The sequence below is a fragment of the Coregonus clupeaformis genome, chromosome 9 (genome assembly GCF_020615455.1).
Source record: "Coregonus clupeaformis isolate EN_2021a chromosome 9, ASM2061545v1, whole genome shotgun sequence".
Taxonomy (NCBI): Eukaryota; Metazoa; Chordata; class Actinopteri; order Salmoniformes; family Salmonidae; genus Coregonus; species Coregonus clupeaformis.
This window is the reverse complement of record NC_059200.1, coordinates 16,842,055-16,862,940: the sequence shown is the minus strand read 5'-3', so window position 1 is coordinate 16,862,940 and position 20,886 is coordinate 16,842,055. Positions and strand designations below refer to the sequence as shown.

General features: G+C 43.4%; 1 protein-coding gene across 2 annotated transcripts in view; it reads right to left on the bottom strand.

Annotated features, from left to right (window-relative positions):
* Nucleotides 1-20,886, bottom strand: part of LOC121573392 (macrophage mannose receptor 1) — a 30,047-nt gene that overhangs the window by 8,160 nt on the left and 1,001 nt on the right. The window contains exons 2-36 of one of the 2 annotated variants that reach the window (XM_041885331.2): nt 20,239-20,384; nt 20,033-20,145; nt 19,593-19,726; nt 19,259-19,482; nt 14,617-14,732; nt 14,388-14,506; nt 13,435-13,570; nt 13,269-13,351; nt 12,936-13,055; nt 12,726-12,827; nt 12,178-12,336; nt 11,998-12,080; nt 11,744-11,888; nt 8,423-8,467; nt 8,040-8,207; nt 7,798-7,917; nt 6,172-6,282; nt 6,050-6,082; nt 5,403-5,537; nt 5,135-5,281; nt 4,809-4,949; nt 4,540-4,694; nt 4,174-4,318; nt 4,029-4,083; nt 3,640-3,706; nt 3,390-3,523; nt 3,229-3,272; nt 2,926-3,099; nt 2,669-2,823; nt 2,425-2,538; nt 2,222-2,337; nt 1,825-1,976; nt 1,527-1,732; nt 342-741; nt 40-209 (exon numbers count right to left, since the gene is read on the bottom strand). In XM_041885331.2, the coding sequence (XP_041741265.2) occupies nt 40-209; nt 342-741; nt 1,527-1,732; nt 1,825-1,976; nt 2,222-2,337; nt 2,425-2,538; nt 2,669-2,823; nt 2,926-3,099; nt 3,229-3,272; nt 3,390-3,523; nt 3,640-3,706; nt 4,029-4,083; nt 4,174-4,318; nt 4,540-4,694; nt 4,809-4,949; nt 5,135-5,281; nt 5,403-5,537; nt 6,050-6,082; nt 6,172-6,282; nt 7,798-7,917; nt 8,040-8,207; nt 8,423-8,467; nt 11,744-11,888; nt 11,998-12,080; nt 12,178-12,336; nt 12,726-12,827; nt 12,936-13,055; nt 13,269-13,351; nt 13,435-13,570; nt 14,388-14,506; nt 14,617-14,732; nt 19,259-19,482; nt 19,593-19,726; nt 20,033-20,145; nt 20,239-20,384 (4,667 nt within the window). Of the gene's footprint in view, nt 1-39; nt 210-341; nt 742-1,526; nt 1,733-1,824; nt 1,977-2,221; nt 2,338-2,424; nt 2,539-2,668; nt 2,824-2,925; nt 3,100-3,228; nt 3,273-3,389; nt 3,524-3,639; nt 3,707-4,028; nt 4,084-4,173; nt 4,319-4,539; nt 4,695-4,808; nt 4,950-5,134; nt 5,282-5,402; nt 5,538-6,049; nt 6,083-6,171; nt 6,283-7,797; nt 7,918-8,039; nt 8,208-8,422; nt 8,468-11,743; nt 11,889-11,997; nt 12,081-12,177; nt 12,337-12,725; nt 12,828-12,935; nt 13,056-13,268; nt 13,352-13,434; nt 13,571-13,866; nt 14,258-14,387; nt 14,507-14,616; nt 14,733-19,258; nt 19,483-19,592; nt 19,727-20,032; nt 20,146-20,238; nt 20,385-20,886 lie in introns of those variants that run through there. The other variant, XM_041885332.2, reaches the window with a different exon arrangement.

Sequence of the window (20,886 nt, the reverse complement as noted above, 5' to 3'; positions counted from 1 at the left end):
TCGGTTTTCGAGAGGTCTGCTTGGACAAGCATATCGCACCATTGTGTTGATGTACGCCTGTTCGTCTTTGTTTAAGATGGAGACCAGATGGGCCTTCTCAGCGTAGCAGCGGGACATAGCTTGGTAGAAGTCCACTATGTCGGTATCGTTATAGTAATAGCAGATGCCATTGTTCTTCCTCCAGCCAGCGTTGGTACCGCAGTCAGGTGCTGGAGGAGATACAAGCCATTTCTCAGGGACGTACAGCTCATTGAAACTTCTGGAACAAATCAATGATCATGAAACCTACGGTGCTATCTTATGGTTTAACAGTGTGATCAGAGGTGCACTAAGCTGGTTACCTGGAACAGGAGGAGGGGGCACTGGAGGCACGATGGGCTTCTTCACCTTGGAGATCATGCAGATCCAGTCCTGATGGGCATCACAGTTGAGATCGTTCCACCAAGACGACGTTCCATTTGTGTTGCTCACCATCTCTACACAGTCCTCACGACCCTCATGGTTGTTGGGCTCCCCATGTCCCCAGTTGGTGTGGCTCACAGGAGTAGCGTCACTCCAGTGGTAACCTCCATCTGTAGGGTTGTGTTTCAGCCCGATCCACATGGACTTCCCCTTGGTGTGCGTGGACAGGAAGTTCTCTTCCTCCATGCTATGGATACTGACAAGGTCTGCCCCCCTGGACGTACAGTCCTCACGGGCTGCAGACCAACTCTTCTTCTTGGAGAAATCCACCGTGAAGAGCTACAACAAACATTTTGAGATTTACCCTGTAGCACTTCAGATAATGCTGTGTTTCTCTACCAAGTATCAGTTCATATAGTGTTGAGGCTCTTTACCCTGTACTAGTTCAGCAGTTCAGAGGAAGCTAGTCTGTGTCTTTAATGATTATCAGTTCACATAAAGATAGTGTGTCTTTACCCTGTATCAGTTCAGATGAAGCTAGTCTGTATCTTTACAGTGTATCAGTTCAGATGAAGCTAGTCTGTATCTTTACCCTGTATCAGTTCAGATGAAGCTAGTCTGTGTCTTTACAGTGTATCAGTTCAGATGAAGCTAGTCTGTGTCTTTACAGTGTATCAGTTCAGATGAAGCTAGTCTGTATCTTTACAGTGTATCAGTTCAGATGAAGCTAGTCTGTGTCTTTACAGTGTATCAGTTCAGATGAAGCTAGTCTGTATCTTTACAGTGTATCAGTTCAGATGAAGCTAGTCTGTATCTTTACAGTGTATCAGTTCAGATGAAGCTAGTCTGTGTCTTTACAGTGTATCAGTTCAGATGAAGCTAGTCTGTATCTTTACAGTGTATCAGTTCAGATGAAGCTAGTCTGTATCTTTACAGTGTATCAGTTCAGATGAAGCTAGTCTGTATCTTTACCCTGTATCAGTTCAGATGAAGCTAGTCTGTATCTTTACAGTGTATCAGTTTAGATGAAGCTAGTATGTATATTTACAGTGTATCACTTCAGATGAAGCTAGTCTGTATCTTTACAGTGTATCAGTTGAAATGAAGCTAGTATGTATCTTTACCCTGTAGCAGTTCCTGAAGTGTCGCTCAGCCGTCCAACCGTCCGCACAGTCCGGTGAAGGGGGAGGAGTTGGAGGTTTAGTGGGCGGTGTGATGTCAGGCCTTGGTGTCTCACACACGAATGGGAATGCCTCAGTGCATTGCTTGTCATCCCAGAACCCACCAGTAGGGCCCGTAGTCATGCCAACGCAGGTTCCCACGTGGTTATCTGGAGGACCACAACGACAATTGTAAACAATTCAACCGATATACTAACATTAAAATATTTCAGATTCGTTAATTGGTGTAACATGACTCTACCTGGCTGGTTTCGATCCCAGTGTGTGAAGGTGAGAGGTGCTCCATTATCCCAAATGTAATCCACCCCTCCTGAATCACCCCCTGCCCTCAGTCCAATCCACCACAAACCAGTGTATCCAGCCAGCTTCACCGTGAAGTGGGACTGTTCATAACTGGAAAAGACATCACAGATATTATTCAACACCAATCGAAGACCAGCATTATAGACATATAAAGACATCCTGAGGCATGCCGAGATTCCAAGGGGGTTTGTTTGTCTTGAATGTGATGCCCCTTTGGATCAAAAAAATGCACCGGCCGGTTTCCAACAGATCGAAGTACACCAGACTGATGATCTGTATCTGCCACAACATATACAAAGACATCTTGTGAGATGCTGAGGTAGAATCACACTCACATGTCCCCAATGTGCAGAAGTTTGCTGTTCTGCTGCTCGCAGAAGGCCTTGGCGTCTGACCAGGTTCTGGCGGTCTCTTCCATCCAGTAACAGGAATAACCATAGGCATCCCAGCCCTGTGGCACATCACACAAACACTGATGTGGTGCTGCAGAGGGATAGCTACTACAGGCAGGTGCAGGTGCAACAGGACAACCACTCACCTGTGGGCATCCGTACACCGTGGGCATGACGGAGGGAAGCGGGTAGTGTGCTTTGGGCATCTTGCATATATAAGTGTTCAGTTCCGTGCAGGGGACATCATTCCATCTACCAGTCTGCAATGAAAGGAACAGGACACTTTTGGTTGGACACAAGTGTCAGGTTAAAGTGATGACAACAGTAAGGTTAAGAGTAGGGGGGTAATTGTTAAGAGTTAAGCATGTGAGCCCAAGCTAACCGTGTTACCTGATAAAACATCTCCACGCAGTCCTCATTGAAGCCTTGATGGTTGTTGGGTTCTCCTGGTGCCCAGTAGGTGAAAGTGACCCAGTGGTTGTCTGACCAGGAGAACAGGCCTGAGAAGCCCAAATCATTCAGCCCAATCCACACATCATTGGTGGCTGCAAGGAAGACGGAATCAAAAGAAGAAGTCAGCTTTCCAACAGCAAGTAGTGTTCATGTTCCCCCCCATACTTCCCCATACGGACCCTGTGGACTCTTACCCATGTAAAGGTAGCTCTCCAGCCAGCTCTGTTCCGTCATGGACTGAATGGACACCAGGTCAGCTCCCAGCTTCCTGCACTCGCCACGGGCTGCATGCCATGTCTTTTTATCTCCGTAGGGCTTGTAGCAGAATTCCCCAAATTCATACCAGTCAGGCCCCAAGCATCTCAACTCTGCAGAGGAATCAAAGTTAAGTTAAGTAGCCTACAGCACATTCAATCACATTGAAGTCATATTAGTGTCCTTTGGCGACTTGATTTGACGTCGGAGCATGTTCTGTTTGTTGGTGTAGTCTGACGTACCTCCATCTGCAAACTGGTATGATATTTGATAGTTCCCATCATACCTGTTGAAGATCAAAGGGTACTATGTTGGTATTGGCTGCATGGTTCTTATTAATTAATTAATTAATTAATTAAAGAAGTGTAGACAGTGCACTGTCATGCAGTAATGAGACACTAACTGCCTGGAGGTGATGCCGTTCTTGGTGGAGCCGCTGTAGAAGTTCTGGCCCGGTTCCTTCAACATAGTACAGTCTCCTCCAATATCATTCAGGATTACTCCGGCATGGATCGCAGCTGCACAAATGTGGGAGTCCTGGTACACAGATTCATGTCATGCAAATGAACATACACCCAATATCGTCACATCTACAAACCGTGTGTTGAAGCAGTGGTAGTAGTAAATGGTTAAACCCATTTTTATTCACTCACCCCTCTATATTTTGTTGACCCGTACACAGTGTATGTCTTCCGTGCGCATCCTGCTGGGCAGTGGACACTGAAAGATGCACGCAAATAATACTCATAAAGATAGCAGAAATAGTTGTAGACATAAAATGCCCTTTTTTTTGTTGTGTTTTGTGTGTGTGTATCCTGTCAGGTTCTGTGGTGCCCCCCATGGAAGATATGAATCCATACAGAACTGCAAATCAGACAATATCTAAGCATATACATTTTTGGAATAGGGTAAGGCATAGACTTTAGCCTGGAGGAATCTAGCAGATTTCTCTTCTCAGTTATGGAATAATAACAAGGCAGCAGTCTAAGCAATACTCTATTCCCGAAATTAAAACTATAATTCAAAATGAGTCTTGACTTACGTCCTACGGTCACTGGCAAAGTCAAAGTTGGGCTTTGCACTACAGGTCACAGCATCTGCGAAAAGTAAACACCTCTTTGTCAGTATGCTGAGTGGACACAAAAAATTCACAATAGGGAAAAAAAAGATAGCCGAGTTTTGCCTACAGTCAGGTGTACATCCCAGGATGTCAAAGCGAAGTCCAGCCTGTCCGTTGAATTCCTGGGGAAGAATCCTGACATACTGGGCAGAGACAGGAGTCCCCATGATGTAGGTCTCTGGCGTGTTCCTGTCCGTTGAGCCTGGGAATTGCTGGACAAACAGGAAGGGCAAAGTGCAACGATGAGGCTGGAGTTTATAATCCAGACCACCATAGGACAGTGGATGAAATACAGGAACATTGTGTGCTGGATAAAGTATAGTCCTGGACTTATATGTTCAATGGAGATCTCGATTGAAAGTGGTCTTTAGTCCTGAACTTTGCTTAATCTGTGTCTGGGAAACGGGCCCTGTGTGTTTGATGTGATTTTTACCCCTCCGTCGTCTACGTAGTCAGTCCATTGGCCTCCATCCATACTGTGCTGGATCTTGAATTTAGTCACCCAGTGATCTGCATCTTTACACCCTTGCATCACGACCCCTGTGACCTTTTTGGTTTCGCCTAGGTTCACCTGGATCCAGGAGTTTACTGTGGTGATGTCAGAAGAGGAACAAAATGAACTGCCTTCACCAAAAAAAAAGTAATGAGAATTGATTTGAGAATTGTGAGAAATTTGAAAAGTGGTGTTAGGGGTTAACTTACCGGGGCTTGAGGTTTTCCAGCAGGAGTTACTATTCAGGCGACCATTGCTAGGACCATTGCTAGAACCAATTGAGGAAGAGGCAGAGAATCCTGCGTCCGGGACGGTACCACCCTGGGCCAGACCCAGACTTTTCAGACACACTGAAAGATCAAAAACACCAGCACCATGAAAGTCAGACCACAAGAGGTATCCGGCACGTGAATAACTGCAGAGAGACAACGGTTAAAAACAGTAGAGGTACTGTTCAAGTTTTGGGGGTTGGGTATTGAGGAATTGGGAGTATGGACAGGGAGTCTGGTTAGGGTTAGGGATGGTTTCAACCTACCATGTTGCTCACAGCTGTACACTACTTCCAGATATTTGGAGATGGAAGGGCAGGGGTCAGTTTCAGCATGGGCATACAAGAAGCAGAAGGGTCGGCCTTCACACGCCTTTCGTACCAAAGGCAGGATGCCATCTACAGTGCATGTTCCTGATAGGTATAACCAACGTGTTAGTAATATGTCTGTCTGAAGCACTGTATTACGCCCAACACATACAAATAGATGACTGGTTGCAGCGACAGTAGCAGAGGCATTTGCTCCACCCCGTACCTGAAGCTCCTTCCTGGTGGGGGCAGATCTTGTCACTCTTGCGGCCAAAGAAAGCTGACTGGATGTTGATGGAGCTGTTGGTGTCACAGTGGAGGACAGCACTGGAGTCCTCACAGATGTAAGCAGTTTCAAACCCTACAGGAGATCACCAGCCGTACAAACATGATCAACAGGTTTCAAAGATAGTGTAGTATCGAGTAAATGCTGGCAATTATTGCTGATAAACAAAGGAGTCCGCTCATACTGAACCTTGATCATAAGTTTATTCACATCACAAGCTTTCAGCATGAGTTACAGACCTGCAGTGTCTGGAGAAACAGTGTCCCAAAATAATCTGTCTGTTTCTAACCCCCTCTTTGTCTAGCCCATACTTATAAACAATGCAAAAATATGGGTTGCTCCCTCTGCTGTCCAATCACCTGTCTCCCCTTGGGCGTCACCCTACAAATGGCTACTTTTGAACTAAAATCAACATCCTTTCAGTTCCACATGAAAAACATTAACAAAGACATAATCCTAATACACTACAATAGTAGAAAAAGGAGTCTCCACACTCTTAAATCAGATAAAAAAGGCAACAGTAAACTTGTGCATCAATAGTCCACAGTTTATACTTTGTCTATAAGAGCAGGGTTCATTTATCTTACCATCGTGGGGTGGAGGAGAAACTGGTGTGTTTCCTGAAAGAAACCAGGGAAGTAGTTTTTTTTTTAAAAATAACATTTTAACATTTTCAAAAGACACAACCATTTGTACAGGACCAGGTTACCTCTGCGCTTGCATATGTATCCTCTATTGTAGTCACAGTTGTCATCGTTCCAGTAGCCGGTGTTGATGAGCATGGAAAGGCAATCCTCTCCTTCATAGTCGTCTGGGTTGCCTGAGTGAGGCAAAGAGGAGGTAGAGAAATGTCATGCTTGGTATTTGTACCACCTCGCCACTCTGGGGAAGTCACTCCTCTAAAATACATGGAAAAAACATCCAAAAAAAGAAGCATTACCTGCGTTCTAGAGGATAAGCCATAAGTGAATAAGCGTCCCAAGCAATAAGACTGCTGAACAGCTAATCAAATGGCTACCCAGACTATTTACATTGACCCCCCCCCCCCTTTTTTTTACGCTGCTGCTATTCGCTGTTTATTATCTATGCATAGTCACTTTAACCCTACCTACATGTACAGTCTCCTTCAAGACTGTCGGAAAAGCATTCCAGGTGAAGCTGGTTGAGAGAATGCCAAGAGTGTGCAAAGCTGTTATCAAGGCAAAGGATGGCTACTTCTAAATATATTTGGTTTGTTTAACACTTTTTTTGGTTACTACATGATTCCATATGTGTTATTTCATAGTTTTGATGTCTTCACTATTATTCTACAATGTAGAAAATAGTAAAAAAATAAAGAAAAACCCTTGAATGAGTAGGTGTGTCCAAACTTTTGACTAATACTGTACATATTACCTCGACTAACCTGTACCCCCGCACATTGACTTGGTACCAGTACCCCTTGTATATATAGTTATTGTTATTTTATTGTGTTACTTTTTTTAAACTTTAGTTTATTTAGTAAATATTTTCTTAACTCTTATCTTTCTTAAAACGGCATTGTTGGTTAAGGGCTTGTAAGTAAGCATTTCATGGTAAGATCTACACCTGTTGTATTCGGTGCATGTGATAAATACAATTTGAATTGATTTGATGTATCTGAAAGCATTAGGACTATTACCTGAGTTCCAGTGGATGTATCTGAAAGCATTAGGACTATTACCTGAGTTCCAGTGGATGTATCTGAAAGTATTAGGACTATTACCTGAGTTCCAGTGGATGTATCTGAAAGCATTAGGACTATTACCTGAGTTCCAGTGGATATATCTGAAAGCATTAGGACTATTTCCTGTGTTCCAGTGGATGTATCTGAAAGCATTAGGACAATTACCTGTGTTCCAGTGGATGTATCTGAAAGCATTGGGACTATTACCTGAGTTCCAGTGGATGTATCTGAAAGCATTAGGACTATTACCTGAGTTCCAGTGGATGTATCTGAAAGCATTAGGACTATTACCTGAGTTCCAGTGGATGTATCTGAAAGCATTGGGACTATTACCTGAGTTCCAGTGGATGTATCTGAAAGCATTGGGACTATTACCTGAGTTCCAGTGGATGTATCTGAAAGCATTAGGACTATTACTGTGGTCCTCTGTAGCTCAGCTGGTAGAGCACGGCGCTTATAATGCCAAGGTAGTGGGTTCGATCCCCGGGACCACCCATACACAAAAAAAAATTATGCACGCATGACTGTAAGTCGCTTTGGATAAAATCGTCTGCTAAATGGCATATTATTATTTATTATTATTATTACCTGAGTTCCAGTGGATGTATCTGAAAGCATTAGGACTATTACCTGAGTTCCAGTGGATGTATCTGAAAGGAGAGCCATCAGTCCACTCCCAGCCCCCCTCTGTAATGGAGTCATGTCCCCCCATCCACATGGACACCCCCGTAGGAATCAGCTGGACCTGAGCTGTTCATGAACACAACACATCAGAATACTACTCATTTGAATTGCTGTTGTGAATAGACAATATTGTTATAGTATTTTATTTTTACTGAAAATGTTTATAGCACTTTTTAACATAACTGTACATTGAATGAAGGCCTGTTCAAAGGGCTCGGTGATGCTGAGAAGGTCCCCTCCCTGGTTCACACAGTCAGCACGTGCATCAGCCCATTTCCTCGTGGACAGGTAGTTAAACAGGTAGCAGTAGTCATTGAACGGGTCTGACATCCAAGAGCCACACTTCTCATTCCAATCTGCAGGATGGAAAAAATCAGATTATATATTTTGGAATAGGGCTTAGACTACAGCCCTGTCTTACACCACACTCTGAACATTTTTTTTACCTGTTTGTTGCATTTTAACTGCACAAAAATAAATGTGTGTGGTTAAAATGGCCAACAGTCAAACTGATTTCTTGTTGGAAATTGCAAGTGAGAGATTTTTAGGAGGTAAAGAATGGTCAACTTACCTGGCCCCGATGTGGGAGGTCTGGGTGGGGGTCCTTGACCTTTTGCTGAGGATTAGAAAGACAGTTGATACTTTTATACACTGCTCAAAAAAATTAAGGGAACACTTAAACAACACATCCTAGATCTGAATGAATGAAATAATCTTATTAAATACTTTTTTCTTAACATAGTTGAATGTGCTGACAACAAAATCACACAAAAATTATCAATGGAAATCAAATGTATCAACCCATGGAGGTCTGGATTTGGAGACACCCTCAAAATTAAAGTGGAAAACCACACTACAGGCTGATCCAACTTTGATGTAATGTCCTTAAAACAAGTCAAAATGAGGCTCAGTAGTGTGTGTGGCCTCCACGTGCCTGTATGACCTCCCTACAACGCCTGGGCATGCTCCTGATGAGGTGGCGGATGGTCTCCTGAGGGATCTCCTCCCAGACCTGGACTAAAGCATCCGCCAACTCCTGGACAGTCTGTGGTGCAACGTGGCGTTGGTGGATGGAGCGAGACATGATGTCCCAGATGTGCTCAATTGGATTCAGGTCTGGGGAACGGGCGGGCCAGTCCATAGCATCAATGCCTTGCTCTTGCAGGAACTGCTGACACACTCCAGCCACATGAGGTCTAGCATTGTCTTGCATTAGGAGGAACCCAGGGCCAACCGCACCAGTATATGGTCTCACAAGGGGTCTGAGGATCTCATCTTGGTACCTAATGGCAGTCAGGCTACCTCTGGCGAGCACATGGAGGGCTGTGCGGCCTCCCATAGAAATGCCACCCCACACCATGACTGACCCACCACCAAACCGGTCATGCTGGAGGATGTTGCAGGCAGCAGAACGTTCTCCACGGCGTCTCCAGACTCTGTCACGTCTGTCACATGTGCTCAGTGTGAACCTGCTTTCATCTGTGAAGAGCACAGGGCGCCAGTGGCGAATTTGCCAATCTTGGTGTTCTCTGGCAAATGCCAAACGTCCTACACGGTGTTGGGCTGTAAGCACAACGCCCACCTGTGGACGTCGGGCCCTCATACCACCCTCATGGAGTCTGTTTCTGACCGTTTGAGCAGACACATGCACATTTGTGGCCTGCTGGAGGTCATTTTGCAGGGCTCTGGCAGTGCTCCTCCTGCTCCTCCTTGCACAAAGGCGGAGGTAGCAGTCCTGCTGCTGGGTTGTTGCCCTCCTACGGCCTCCTCCATGTCTCCTGATGTACTGGCCTGTCTCCTGGTAGCGCCTCCATGCTCTGGACACTACGCTGACAGACACATCAAACCTTCTTGCCACAGCTCGCATTGATGTGCCATCCTGGATGAGCTGCACTACCTGAGCCACTTGTGTGGGTTGTAGACTCCGTCTCATGCTACCACTAGAGTGAAAGCACCGCCAGCATTCAAAAGTGACCAAAACATCAGCCAGGAAGCATAGGAACTGAGAAGTGGTCTGTGGTCACCCCCTGCAGAACCACTTCTTTATTGGGGGTGTCTTGCTAATTGCCTATAATTTCCACCTGTTGTCTATTCCATTTGCACAACAGCATGTGAAATGTATTGTCAATCAGTGTTGCTTCCTAAGTGGATAGTTTGATTTCACAGAAGTGTGATTGACTTGGAGTTACATTGTGTTGTTTAAGTGTTCCCTTTATTTTTTTGAGCAGTGTATTATTTACATTCTGTGGTAATTTACTTTTGAATAGTGCCTTCGGAAAGTATTCAGACCCCTTGACTTTTTCCAAGTTTTGTTACGTTACAGACATATTCTAAAATTGATTAAATAAACAGTCCTCATCAATCTACACACAATTCCCCATAATGACAAAGTGAAAACAGGCTATTAGATTTTTTTGCAAAATTATAAAAAATAAAAAACAAAAATACCTTATTTACATAAGTATTCAGACCCTTTGCTATGAGACTCGAAATTGAGCTCAGGTAAATCCTGTTTCCATTGATCATCCTTGAGATGTTTCTACAACTTGATTGGAGTCCACCTGTGGTAAATTCAATTGATTGGACATGATTTGGAAAGGCACACACCTGTCTATATAAAGGTCCCACAGTTAACAGTGCATGTCAGCGCAAAAACCAAGCCATGAGGTCGAATACATTTTCTGTAGAGCTCCGAGACAGGATTGTGTCGAGGCACAGATCTGGGGAAGAGTACCAAAACATTTCTGCAGCATTGAAAGGTACCCAAGAACACAGTGGCCTCCATCATTCTTAAATGGAAGAAGTTTGGAACCACCAAGACTCTTCCTAGAGCTGGCTGCCTGGCCAAACTGAGCAATCGTGGGAGAAGGGCCTAGGGAGGGAGGTGACCAAGAACCCGATGGTCACTCTGACAGAGCTCCAGAGTTACTCTGTGGAGATGGGAGAACCTTCCAGAAGGACAACCATCTCTGCAGCACTCCACCAATCAGGCCTTTATGGTAGTGGCCAGACGGAAGCCACTCCTCAGTAAAAGGCACATGACAGCCCGTTTGGAGTTTGCCAAAAGGCCCCTAAAGACTCTCAGACCATGAGAAACAAGTTTCTCTGGTCTGATGAAACCAAGATTGAAATATTCTGCCTGATTGCAAAAGTCACGTCTGGAGGAAACCTGGCATCATCCCTACAGTGAAGTATGGAGGTGACAGCATCATGCTGTGGGGATGTTTTTCAGCGGCATGGACTGGGAGACTTGTCAGGATTGAGGCAAAGATGAACGGAGCAAAATACAGAGAGATCCTTGATGAAAACCTGCTCCAGAGTGCTCAGGACCTCAAACTGGGGCGAAGGTTCACCTTGCAACAGGAAAACAACCCTAAGCACACAGCCAAGACAACGCAGGAGTGGCTTCGGGACAAGTCTCTGAATGTTCTTTAGTGGCCCAGCCAGAGCCCGGACTTCAACCCGATCTAACATCTCTGGAGACACCTGAAAATAGCTGTGCAGCAACGCTCCCCATCCAACCTGACAGAGCTTGAAAGGATCTGCAGAGAAGAATAGGTGAAACTCCCCAAATACAGGTGTGCCAAGCTTGTAGAGTCATACCCAATGAAACTCGAGGCTGTAATCGCTGCCAAAGGTGCTTCAACAAAGTACTGAGTAAAGGGTCTGAATACTTATGTAAATGTGATATTTCTGTTTTTGCTTTGTCATCATGAGGTATGGTGTGTAGATTGATGAGGGAAAAAAACAATTTAATACATTTTAGAATAAGGCTGTAACGTAACAAAATGTGGAAAAAGTCAAGTGGTCTGAATACTTTCCAAATACACTGTATATATATTTTTTACAAAGAACATTTAGTCATGGAAAATGGTGAAATGACAAATCAGACCTTTTCTGCAGACAAATTCTAATGTCATTGTACAGAACTCATCGTTGAGTAGCCCAGCTTCATGGTGGTTGAATCCCCGAATATTGGAACAATCCTCATTGCCCTGCCAGTTGTCAGGCTGGTTGGGCGCCCATGGTAGAAAGTCCTGGAAGAGAGAGTGAAGCCAAAGTGAATGTTAATTTAAATCTCAAATGTGTATACCATCAAACAATTTGGCCCACAAACTTTTAATCAATGGAATATTTGTCACTCACGGATGGAGTCCCATCAGTCCAGACCCACACTCCTTCTGTCGTAATGTCACTAAGACCAACCCAGGATGGGCCGGGCATATGAGCTGCAAAATAACAATTTCCAATGGAATATAATATTTTTAAGGTTCAACATATAGATGTTTTTTGTTGTTGTTTTATTACATTTTGTCAACCACTCACTAGTTATGAAGCTCAGTTCCTCTTGAGTATGAAAACTTGCCAGGTGGCCATTTTGATTGGCACAGTAACTCTCAGCATCTTGCCATTTTTTCACCATTTCAGTCTCAAAGTGATAGCAGTAGTCTCCATAGAGAAGATATCCAGCATCACAATGAGAATCTACACCAAAACAAGAGAAGATATCCAGCATCACAATGAGAATCTACACCAAAACAAGAGAAGATATCCAGCATCACAATGAGAATCTACACCAAAACAAGAGAAGATATCCAGCATCACAATGAGAATCTACACCAAAACAAGAGAAGATATCCAGCATCACAATGAGAATCTACACCAAAACAAGAGAAGATATCCAGCATCACAATAAAAATCTACACCAAAACAAGAGAAGATATCCAGCATCACAATGAGAATCTACACCAAAACAATGCAAAGTATTATGTTATATGTCAAACGATATATTGATAGAATAAAGAACGTATTAGTTTGCATTGACATGATTTATAGGAATACAAACAAAGGGCTTCCAGTTGTCAGCCACTAACCTGGAACAGACGTAGGCTTAACATTTTGACCCCCCACCATTTTACAAATGTATCCCAGGTTTTTGAAGCAGTTGGTTGTTTCCCATTTTCCAGAGAAATCTCCTGTAAGGCAAAAAACAATAGAACAAAGTTCTGTACCTTTCCTCCTCTATGATCCAGAGTTTGTTGATGGATTAAGTGATTAATGTAGTACAGACCACATGCCCTTACCGGTGTAGATTTGACCACAGTCCCAGAGGTTTGCTGTGTTCTTGGGAAAGTTAGGTTTCCAATTGGAGAACATAATATCTGTTTTGTCCACCCATCTGAATGTACCATCCTGGTCCTGATCTAGTGACATCACAAATCAGGAAATTGTAGACTTGGCCTTTTCATTGACTTAAAATGTGAGTTTTAGTAAATATTCTGCAGTCTCTCTTTACAACGACGCAACCAGCAGTGCTCGTCAAGCCCACATCGGTCAAGTGTCACAGATTACAGTGAAAAGCTCATAAGATATTGGCCAAATAAAGCTATTGGGTTAAATCTGTAGGTCTGATATACCTGCAACACCAATCCACATATCAGGCACTTCCCCTTGATTAAGTTCAGGCAGATGAGTGTTGATGAAGTATTGCTCCTCTTGACTAAAACAACAAGTGATACGAATTAGAACATGTTTTCATTTTCTTATCAATCATTGTGTTCAGTAAATCGTGTTGTTTCTTACGTCTTAATTGTCACCAGGTTAGCCCCCTCACTTGAACACTTCTGTTGAGCCTCATGCCAGCTGGTCAGGAGCATCTTGTTGCTGACCACCCAGTAACAGCTCCCACTGAAACTGATCCAACCGGGAGGGCAAATGGCTTTTCAGAGGGAAATACAACAGAGTATAGGGTGTTCACTCACTGCTGTTACAACGTAGAGAAAAACGGGGCAATTCAAGAGGGTGCTACGAAATCAATGTCAAAACGTTGTTTTCCTTGCCCTATTTTATTATAAATTACATATAATTAATCATTCGATTGTTCTCTACAATATTGTAACCTTGTACTTGACAGTGTTGATGAAATAAGAACATGCATTTGCTGCGATCGTTGCTAGTTTAGACTGTGCCGCTCTTGGTTGTATCTCTTCCATATTTGGTGTTGTGAGGTGGTACCATTTGGAGGTGTTTCCGCTTGTTGGACAAATCAAAAATCAACTTGATATCTTCGTCATTTTCACCTACATATCCTTGGCTTTAATTGCATATAACCACGATCAATCTACGTTGAGAGAGGCCGTTTCTATGGCGATTTAAAGGGAAAGACACAATGAAAACAGGAGCAGATTGTCTTCGCGGAGGATGGATATTGAAATTCAGTCTTTTAGCTTTGTAAATAAATATACATGTAGTCCCCGTTTAGTTTTGTCTTGAGTGGATTTCATTTAGAAAAAGCCCATGTTTTCACTCAGGAGCCTGCAGCCACTAGTTAGCTTGTCAGTTGACGCCACGGAGTTCTATTGAGCAGTTAGCACATTTATCTGCATTGTTGCACGGTGTTCAATTGCCTTCTGAAGACCATATCAAACCATATAATAATTGGCAATGTATTAAGTCATGTCACAGTAATTTGAGCTAATACCACATCATTCACATGGTTATCTATCCAGTAATGATTTCTGAAGATCTGAGCTTACTGTTGAGTGCTCTTTTGCACATGTAAGGGCGCTCATGACGGCATATATGGGACTTCCACTTCCCAAAGTCCTGTCCCGCCTCCTTGATCACTGCGACACAAATCCCGTTCTCCTTTTCACTGTCGGAGAGAGAGAAGGTATTTTTGACTGCGAAGCTAGAATCAACCCTGCACAATCACTGTGATACAGTTGATCATATAGATCTGGCACCCAACATGTCCTGTCCGACCTGAGATCTGGCTGATGAGGATCGGTTCCCCAGTTGACGTAGGCCCCTGTAGAAGCATCAGACCAGCTGAACTGAACGCTGTTAATTTCAACCTGACATGATATTGTTGTGCATTTCTGTGAAAAAACAAAAATGATAACTCATTATACCAGGGTTAAGTTATATAATTACATGTAGCTAGTACACACTGGTTGGATCAATGTTGTTTCTACTTAATTCGTCTATGTATTGTGGAAAACGTGGAAAATACATTGTATTTAAGAAAAGAAATCAACCTATACTGTTTTCATCTAATTTCAACCAGCGTTGTAATCAATTGATTAGGGTAAAATTTTAACTTAAATACATTGACTTAATCTGACTAACAGGTTGTTACATCGATCTAATTCCAACGTAATCATCAGAACTATGTATACGTTGAAATTGCGTTGAAAAGTCCACATAGAAACAGAACAAATAGTTGTCCTTCTATATTCAATATACTTATATATTGGGTTGTATAAATTATGTAGAATTTTATATTTCATTAGACATATGTTATTTGACCTTGTTTCAATGTTGATAGTAAAATGATATGTTTGAATCAACCTCAAAAAACTATTTCTGTATGGACCTGGCTTTGCACACTGGCATTGTCATGCTGGAACAGGAAAGGGCCTTCCCCAAACTGTTGCCACAAATTTGGAAGCACAGAATCATCTAGAATGTCATTGTATGCTGCAGCATGTGGTCCTCTGTAGCTCAATTGGTAGAGCACAGTGCTTGTAACGCCAGGGTAGTGGGTTCGATCCCCGGGACCACCCATACGTAAAAATGTATGCACACGTGACTGTAAGTCGCTTTGGATAAAAGCGTCTGCTAAATGGCATATTATATTATATTATTAAGATTTCCCTTCACTGGAACCATGAAAAACAGCCCCACACCATTATTCCTCCTCCACCAATCTTTACAGTTGGCACTATGCATTCAGGGTTCTGTGGCATCTGCCAAAGCCAGATTCATCCATCAGACAGTGAAGCATGATTCATCACTCCAGAGAACACGTTTCCACTGCTCCAGAGTCCAATGGTGGCGAACTTTACACCACTCCAGCCAACGCTTGGCATTGCGCATGGTGATCAGGCTTGTGTGCGGCTGCTCGGCCATGGAAACCCATTTCACGAAGCTCCCGACGAACAGTTCTTGTGCTGATGTTGCTTCCAGAGTCAGTTTGGAACTCGGTAGTGAGAGTTGCAACCGAGGACAGACGATTTTTACACGCTAAGAGCCTCAGCACTCATGTGAGCCATTGTCTATAGAGATTGCATGGCTGTGTGCTCGATTTCATACAGCTGTCAGCAACGGGTGTGGCTGAAATAGCCGAATCCACTAATTTGAAGGGGTGTCCACATACTTTTGGATATATAGTGTATATTGAAATAAAACTTGTACCCATAGTTCGAGGACTCCTGCCTGAACGGTGACTCCTACTGGTATTTGAGGGGTAATGCACTTCAGCGAGACTGAGACTACCATCCAGATGCCTACCTGTAGCTCAGTTGGTAGCGTGGCGTTTTGCAACGCCAGGGTTGTGGGTTTGATTCCCACGGGGGGGGGGCAGTATGAAAAATGTATGCACTCACTAACTGTAAGTGGCTCTGGATAAGAGCGTCTGCTAAATGACTAATATGTACCCTACTTAGCTTTGTCCGATGGAGCTGAGCTATCATGTCAACACGTTTCAACATTGATCAGCTTCCATACTCATTGGCGTAGACTACCTAAGTGACTCCTCTAACTTTTCTTACACAAGCTGTATGTGAAAGTAAATTGGAGTGAGGTTGGGTTTATGTAGGCTACATTGACATGTGATTTGCCCAAAGGACACCATACTTTCAACGTGTAGCTAGGTATAATATCATTCATCCCTGGTTGATTGGATCTTTGGAAGTTTAGAAGTAGTCACCATTAGCCCTATTAATAGGTAAATTGTGGTAAATTCAATTGATTGGACATGAGTTGGAAAGGCACACACCTGTCTATATTAGGTCCCACATTTGACAGTGCATGTCAGAGCAAAAACCAAGCCATGAGGTCGAAGGAATTGTCCATAGAGCTCAGAGACAGGATTGTGTTGAGGCACAGATCTGGGGAAGGCTACCAAAACATTTCTGCAGCATTGAAGGTCCCCAAGAACACAGTGGCCTCCATCATTCTTAAATGGAAGAAGTGTGGAACCACCAAGACTCTTCCTAGAGCTGGCCGCCCGGCCAAACTGAGCAATCGGGGGAGAATAGCTTTGGTCAGGGAGGTGACCAAGAACCCGATGGTCACTCTGACAGAACTCCAGAGTTCCTCTGTGGAGATGGGAGAACCTTCCAGAAGGACAACCATCTCTGCAGCACTCCACCAATCAGCCACTCCTCAGTAAAAGGCACATGACAGCCCGCTTGGAGTTTGCCAAAAGGCACCTAAAGGACTCTCAGACCATGAGAAACAAGATTCTCTGGTCTGATGAAACCAAGACTGAACTCTTTGGCCTGAATGCCAAGCTTCAGGTTTGGAGGAAACCTGGCACCATCCCTACGGTGAAGCATGGTGGTGGCAGCATCATGCTGTGGGGATGTTTTTCAGCGGCAGGGACTGGGAGACTAGCCGGAATCAAGGGAAAGATGAACGGAGCAAAGTACAGAGAGATCCTTGATGAAAACCTGCTCCAGAGCGGGGCGAAGTTTCACCTTCTAAAAGGACAATGACCCAAAGCACATAGCCAAGACAATGCAGGAGTGGCTTCGGGACAATTCTCTGAGAGCCCGGACTTGAACCCGATCGAACATCTCTGGAGAGACCTGAAAATGGCTGTGCAGCGACACTCCCCATCCAACCTGACAGAGCTTGAGAGGATCTGCAGAGAAAAATGGGAGAAACTCCCCAAATACAGGTGTGCCAAGCTTGTAGCGTCACACCCAAGAAGACTTGAGGCTGTAATCGCTGCCAAAGGTGCTTCAACAAAGTACTGAGTAAAGGGTCTGAGTACTTATGTAAATGTGATATTTCAGTTTTTTATTTGTTATAAATTTGCAAAAATGTCTAAAAACCTATTTTGTCATTATGGGGTATTGTATGTAGATTGATGAGGAAAAAATCAATTGAATCCATTTTAGAATAAGGCTGTAACATTGTGAGAATCGCAATACATATCGTAGTGTCACCTAAGTATGGTGATAATATCGTCTCGTGAGGTCCCTTGCAATCCCCAGCTCTATATACTATCCAAGCAGAAGATACATTTCCTTCAAATGTTGGCGTTTGGTTGCGTTCACAATTCAATATCCAGTTTGTCTACAAATTAATGATTGAGATGTCTCCATCTTAACCAAAAATGCAAGTTAAAGTATAAGGCACTGCATCGCAGTGCTAGCTGTGCCACTAGAGATCCTGGTTCGAATCCAGGCTCTGTCGTAGCCGGCCGCGACCGGGAGACCCATGGGGCGGCGCACAATTGGCCCAGCGTCGTCCAGGGTAGGGAATGGCCGGCAGGGATGTAGCTCAGTTGGTAGAGCATGGCGTTTGCAATGCCAGGGTTGTGGGTTCGATTCCCACGGGGGGTATGAAAAATAAAAAATAATGTATGCACTCACTAACTGTAAGTCGCTCTGGATAAGAGCGTCTGCTAAATGACTAGAATGTAAATGTAAAATATAGCACTAATTCAAAATCAACTTTAAATGCACTTCAAATAAAGTTTGATTTGATTTAGTCCTATTCTTCAACTTATATTTTTATGTTGAGATGGAAACGTGAATACAATGTATTAATAACTTGGCGATTTAAATTTGAAGTCAACCAACCATTCTTCATATACAAGACAATATTCAAAAGTAAAAGTGTATTATTAATATAATACATTTGGCATCCTATTTATAAGGCTAATGGTGACTACTACTAAACTTCCAAAGATCCAATCAACCAGGGATGAATGATATTATACCTAGCTACACGTTGAAATTATGGTGTTCTTTGAGCAAATCAGATGTCAATTAAGCCTACATAAACCCAACCTCACTCCAAATGCACTTTTGCATAAAACTTGTGTAAGAATAGTTAGAGATACTTTCAACTGTTCAATGTTATTTAAGTAGTCTACGCAAATGAGTATGGAAGCTTTTCAATGTCTAAATGTGTTGACATGATAGCTCAGCTGAATGGAACGCTGCTTGTTTCCAAAGCTAAGCAGGGTACATAGAGGCATCCAGATGAAAGTTATTCTCACTGAAGTGCATTTCCTCTCATATACCAATAGGAGTCACTGTTTCAGCAGGAATTACTGGACTGTGAATTCATATTTTATTTCAATATAAGTCCTAACTCTTTATTTAGGTTGATGGCATGATTTTGAAACAATGACGTTGATTCAAACATACCATTTTACTTTCAACATTGAAACAACATCAAATAAAAATCTGTCTAATCAAATATTAAATTCAACAATTTTAACCACCCAATATTGTAATTATTCTACATGGAATTTTCTATGCAATTTCAACGTATACATTGTTCTGATGATTATGAATTAAATTAGAATGATGTAACAACCTGTTAGTCAGGTTAAGTCGATGTATTTAAGTTAAAGTTTTCATATACTGTATGTTTTGATTACCAGAGTGGTGTAGCCAAGCCAGAGGTCGTACATGGAAGAGTCCAGTCGTCCTGTGACGTACTGCTCCTCTTCCTGTGATGCGATGGACACCAGGTCCGCCCCGTCCCTCACACAGTCATTTCTGGCTCCCAACCAGCTCTTCCTGGTGTCTGTCTGTAGTTTGTAGCAGTTGGATCCATACTGGCTCCATCCGTTGGCTGTGTCGCACGTTGTTGGAGGATTAGCTGAGGAAAGGAGTGAAATGTGTACGAATGTCATTCACCTCCTTAGGTCCCATAAGCATTATTGTAGACAACAGGCAACGGCGGTATGTTGATTTGCTTGTTAAACCTACGGTTGGGGCGCTTGCAGATATACTTCTGCAGGTTAACACAGACGTCATCATTCCATTGTCCATGTTCTCCCCCGACCACCTCCCCACAATCCTCGTTGTCCTGCCAGTTGTCAGGATTGCCTGGTTTCCAGTATCTGTGTAGAGTGCACAAGCACACATGAGAACATCAGAGGTGAATATGAATAATCATGGGGTCAAACGAGGGCTTGATACCCAACTATCCTGGGAAGTATGGTGCCCATCAACCAATCATCAACAACCTTCACACAACAAAGGCTACTATAGGGTGTTACTGTACTTGATACAATGACAATGACTGACACATAACAGCACTTGATTACCCCCCCCCAACCAGATTGTTCATTTAATGGAGCCATAATTTTGCTGATGTGTTTTTAATATAGTGTCAGATCGTATAAGATCATAAGATGGCTACGTACGCTAAGTAGGGGAGGAAGGTGCTCCCGTCAGTCCACTCCCACACTCCCTCAGCAGCAATGTCATTCAGACCGATCCAGAAAATCTCTGTACCAATCTGAGTCCGCACCCATGTCTACCAGGAGAGAGCAGAGGTTACAGCACAGAGCCCTATCCAGCAGCTATGAACTAGACTACTGTAGAACGCATCTCAAACCCAGAAGCTCACCCTCTCATGAATGTCCAGGATGCTCATCAGATGGCTCCCCCGTCCCACACAGTCTGTGCGGGCATCATCCCAGGACTTTTTGTTGGTAGAGAAGTAGTAACACTTGTCCTCATATGCTCTCCATCCCTCCTCGCACTGACTGAAGGCTGACAACACAACAATCACAGGAGTGTTTAGCTGTAGGCCTAACTGATCATAGTTCAGTTTATGGAAAATAACAAAGCAAATACAATACGATGTATGGAACATTATAAACTGGGTGGATCAAGCCCTGAACGCTGATTGGCTGACAGCCGTGGTATATCAGATCGTATTTCACGGGTATGTCAAAACATTAATTTTTACTGCTCTAATTACGTTGGTAACCAGTTTATAATAGCAATAAGGCACGTAGGGGGTTTGTGGTATATGGCCAATATACAACACCCCCTCATGCCTTATTGCTTATTTACACAACAAGAAGAAAAAAAGAACTAACTTCAGTCCAGTGTAACTGATCGTAACTTATCATGGCTATTCCTAGTGTTGTCGCTTGTCTGTAATGAATTACAGTGATAGCCCCCTATCCCCGTTTTGTCTTGGGTTAGATGAGGAAACATTCCACAACTTTTTCGTGCCAAGGATGAGAGGGCATCGTGCCCTCCTTCC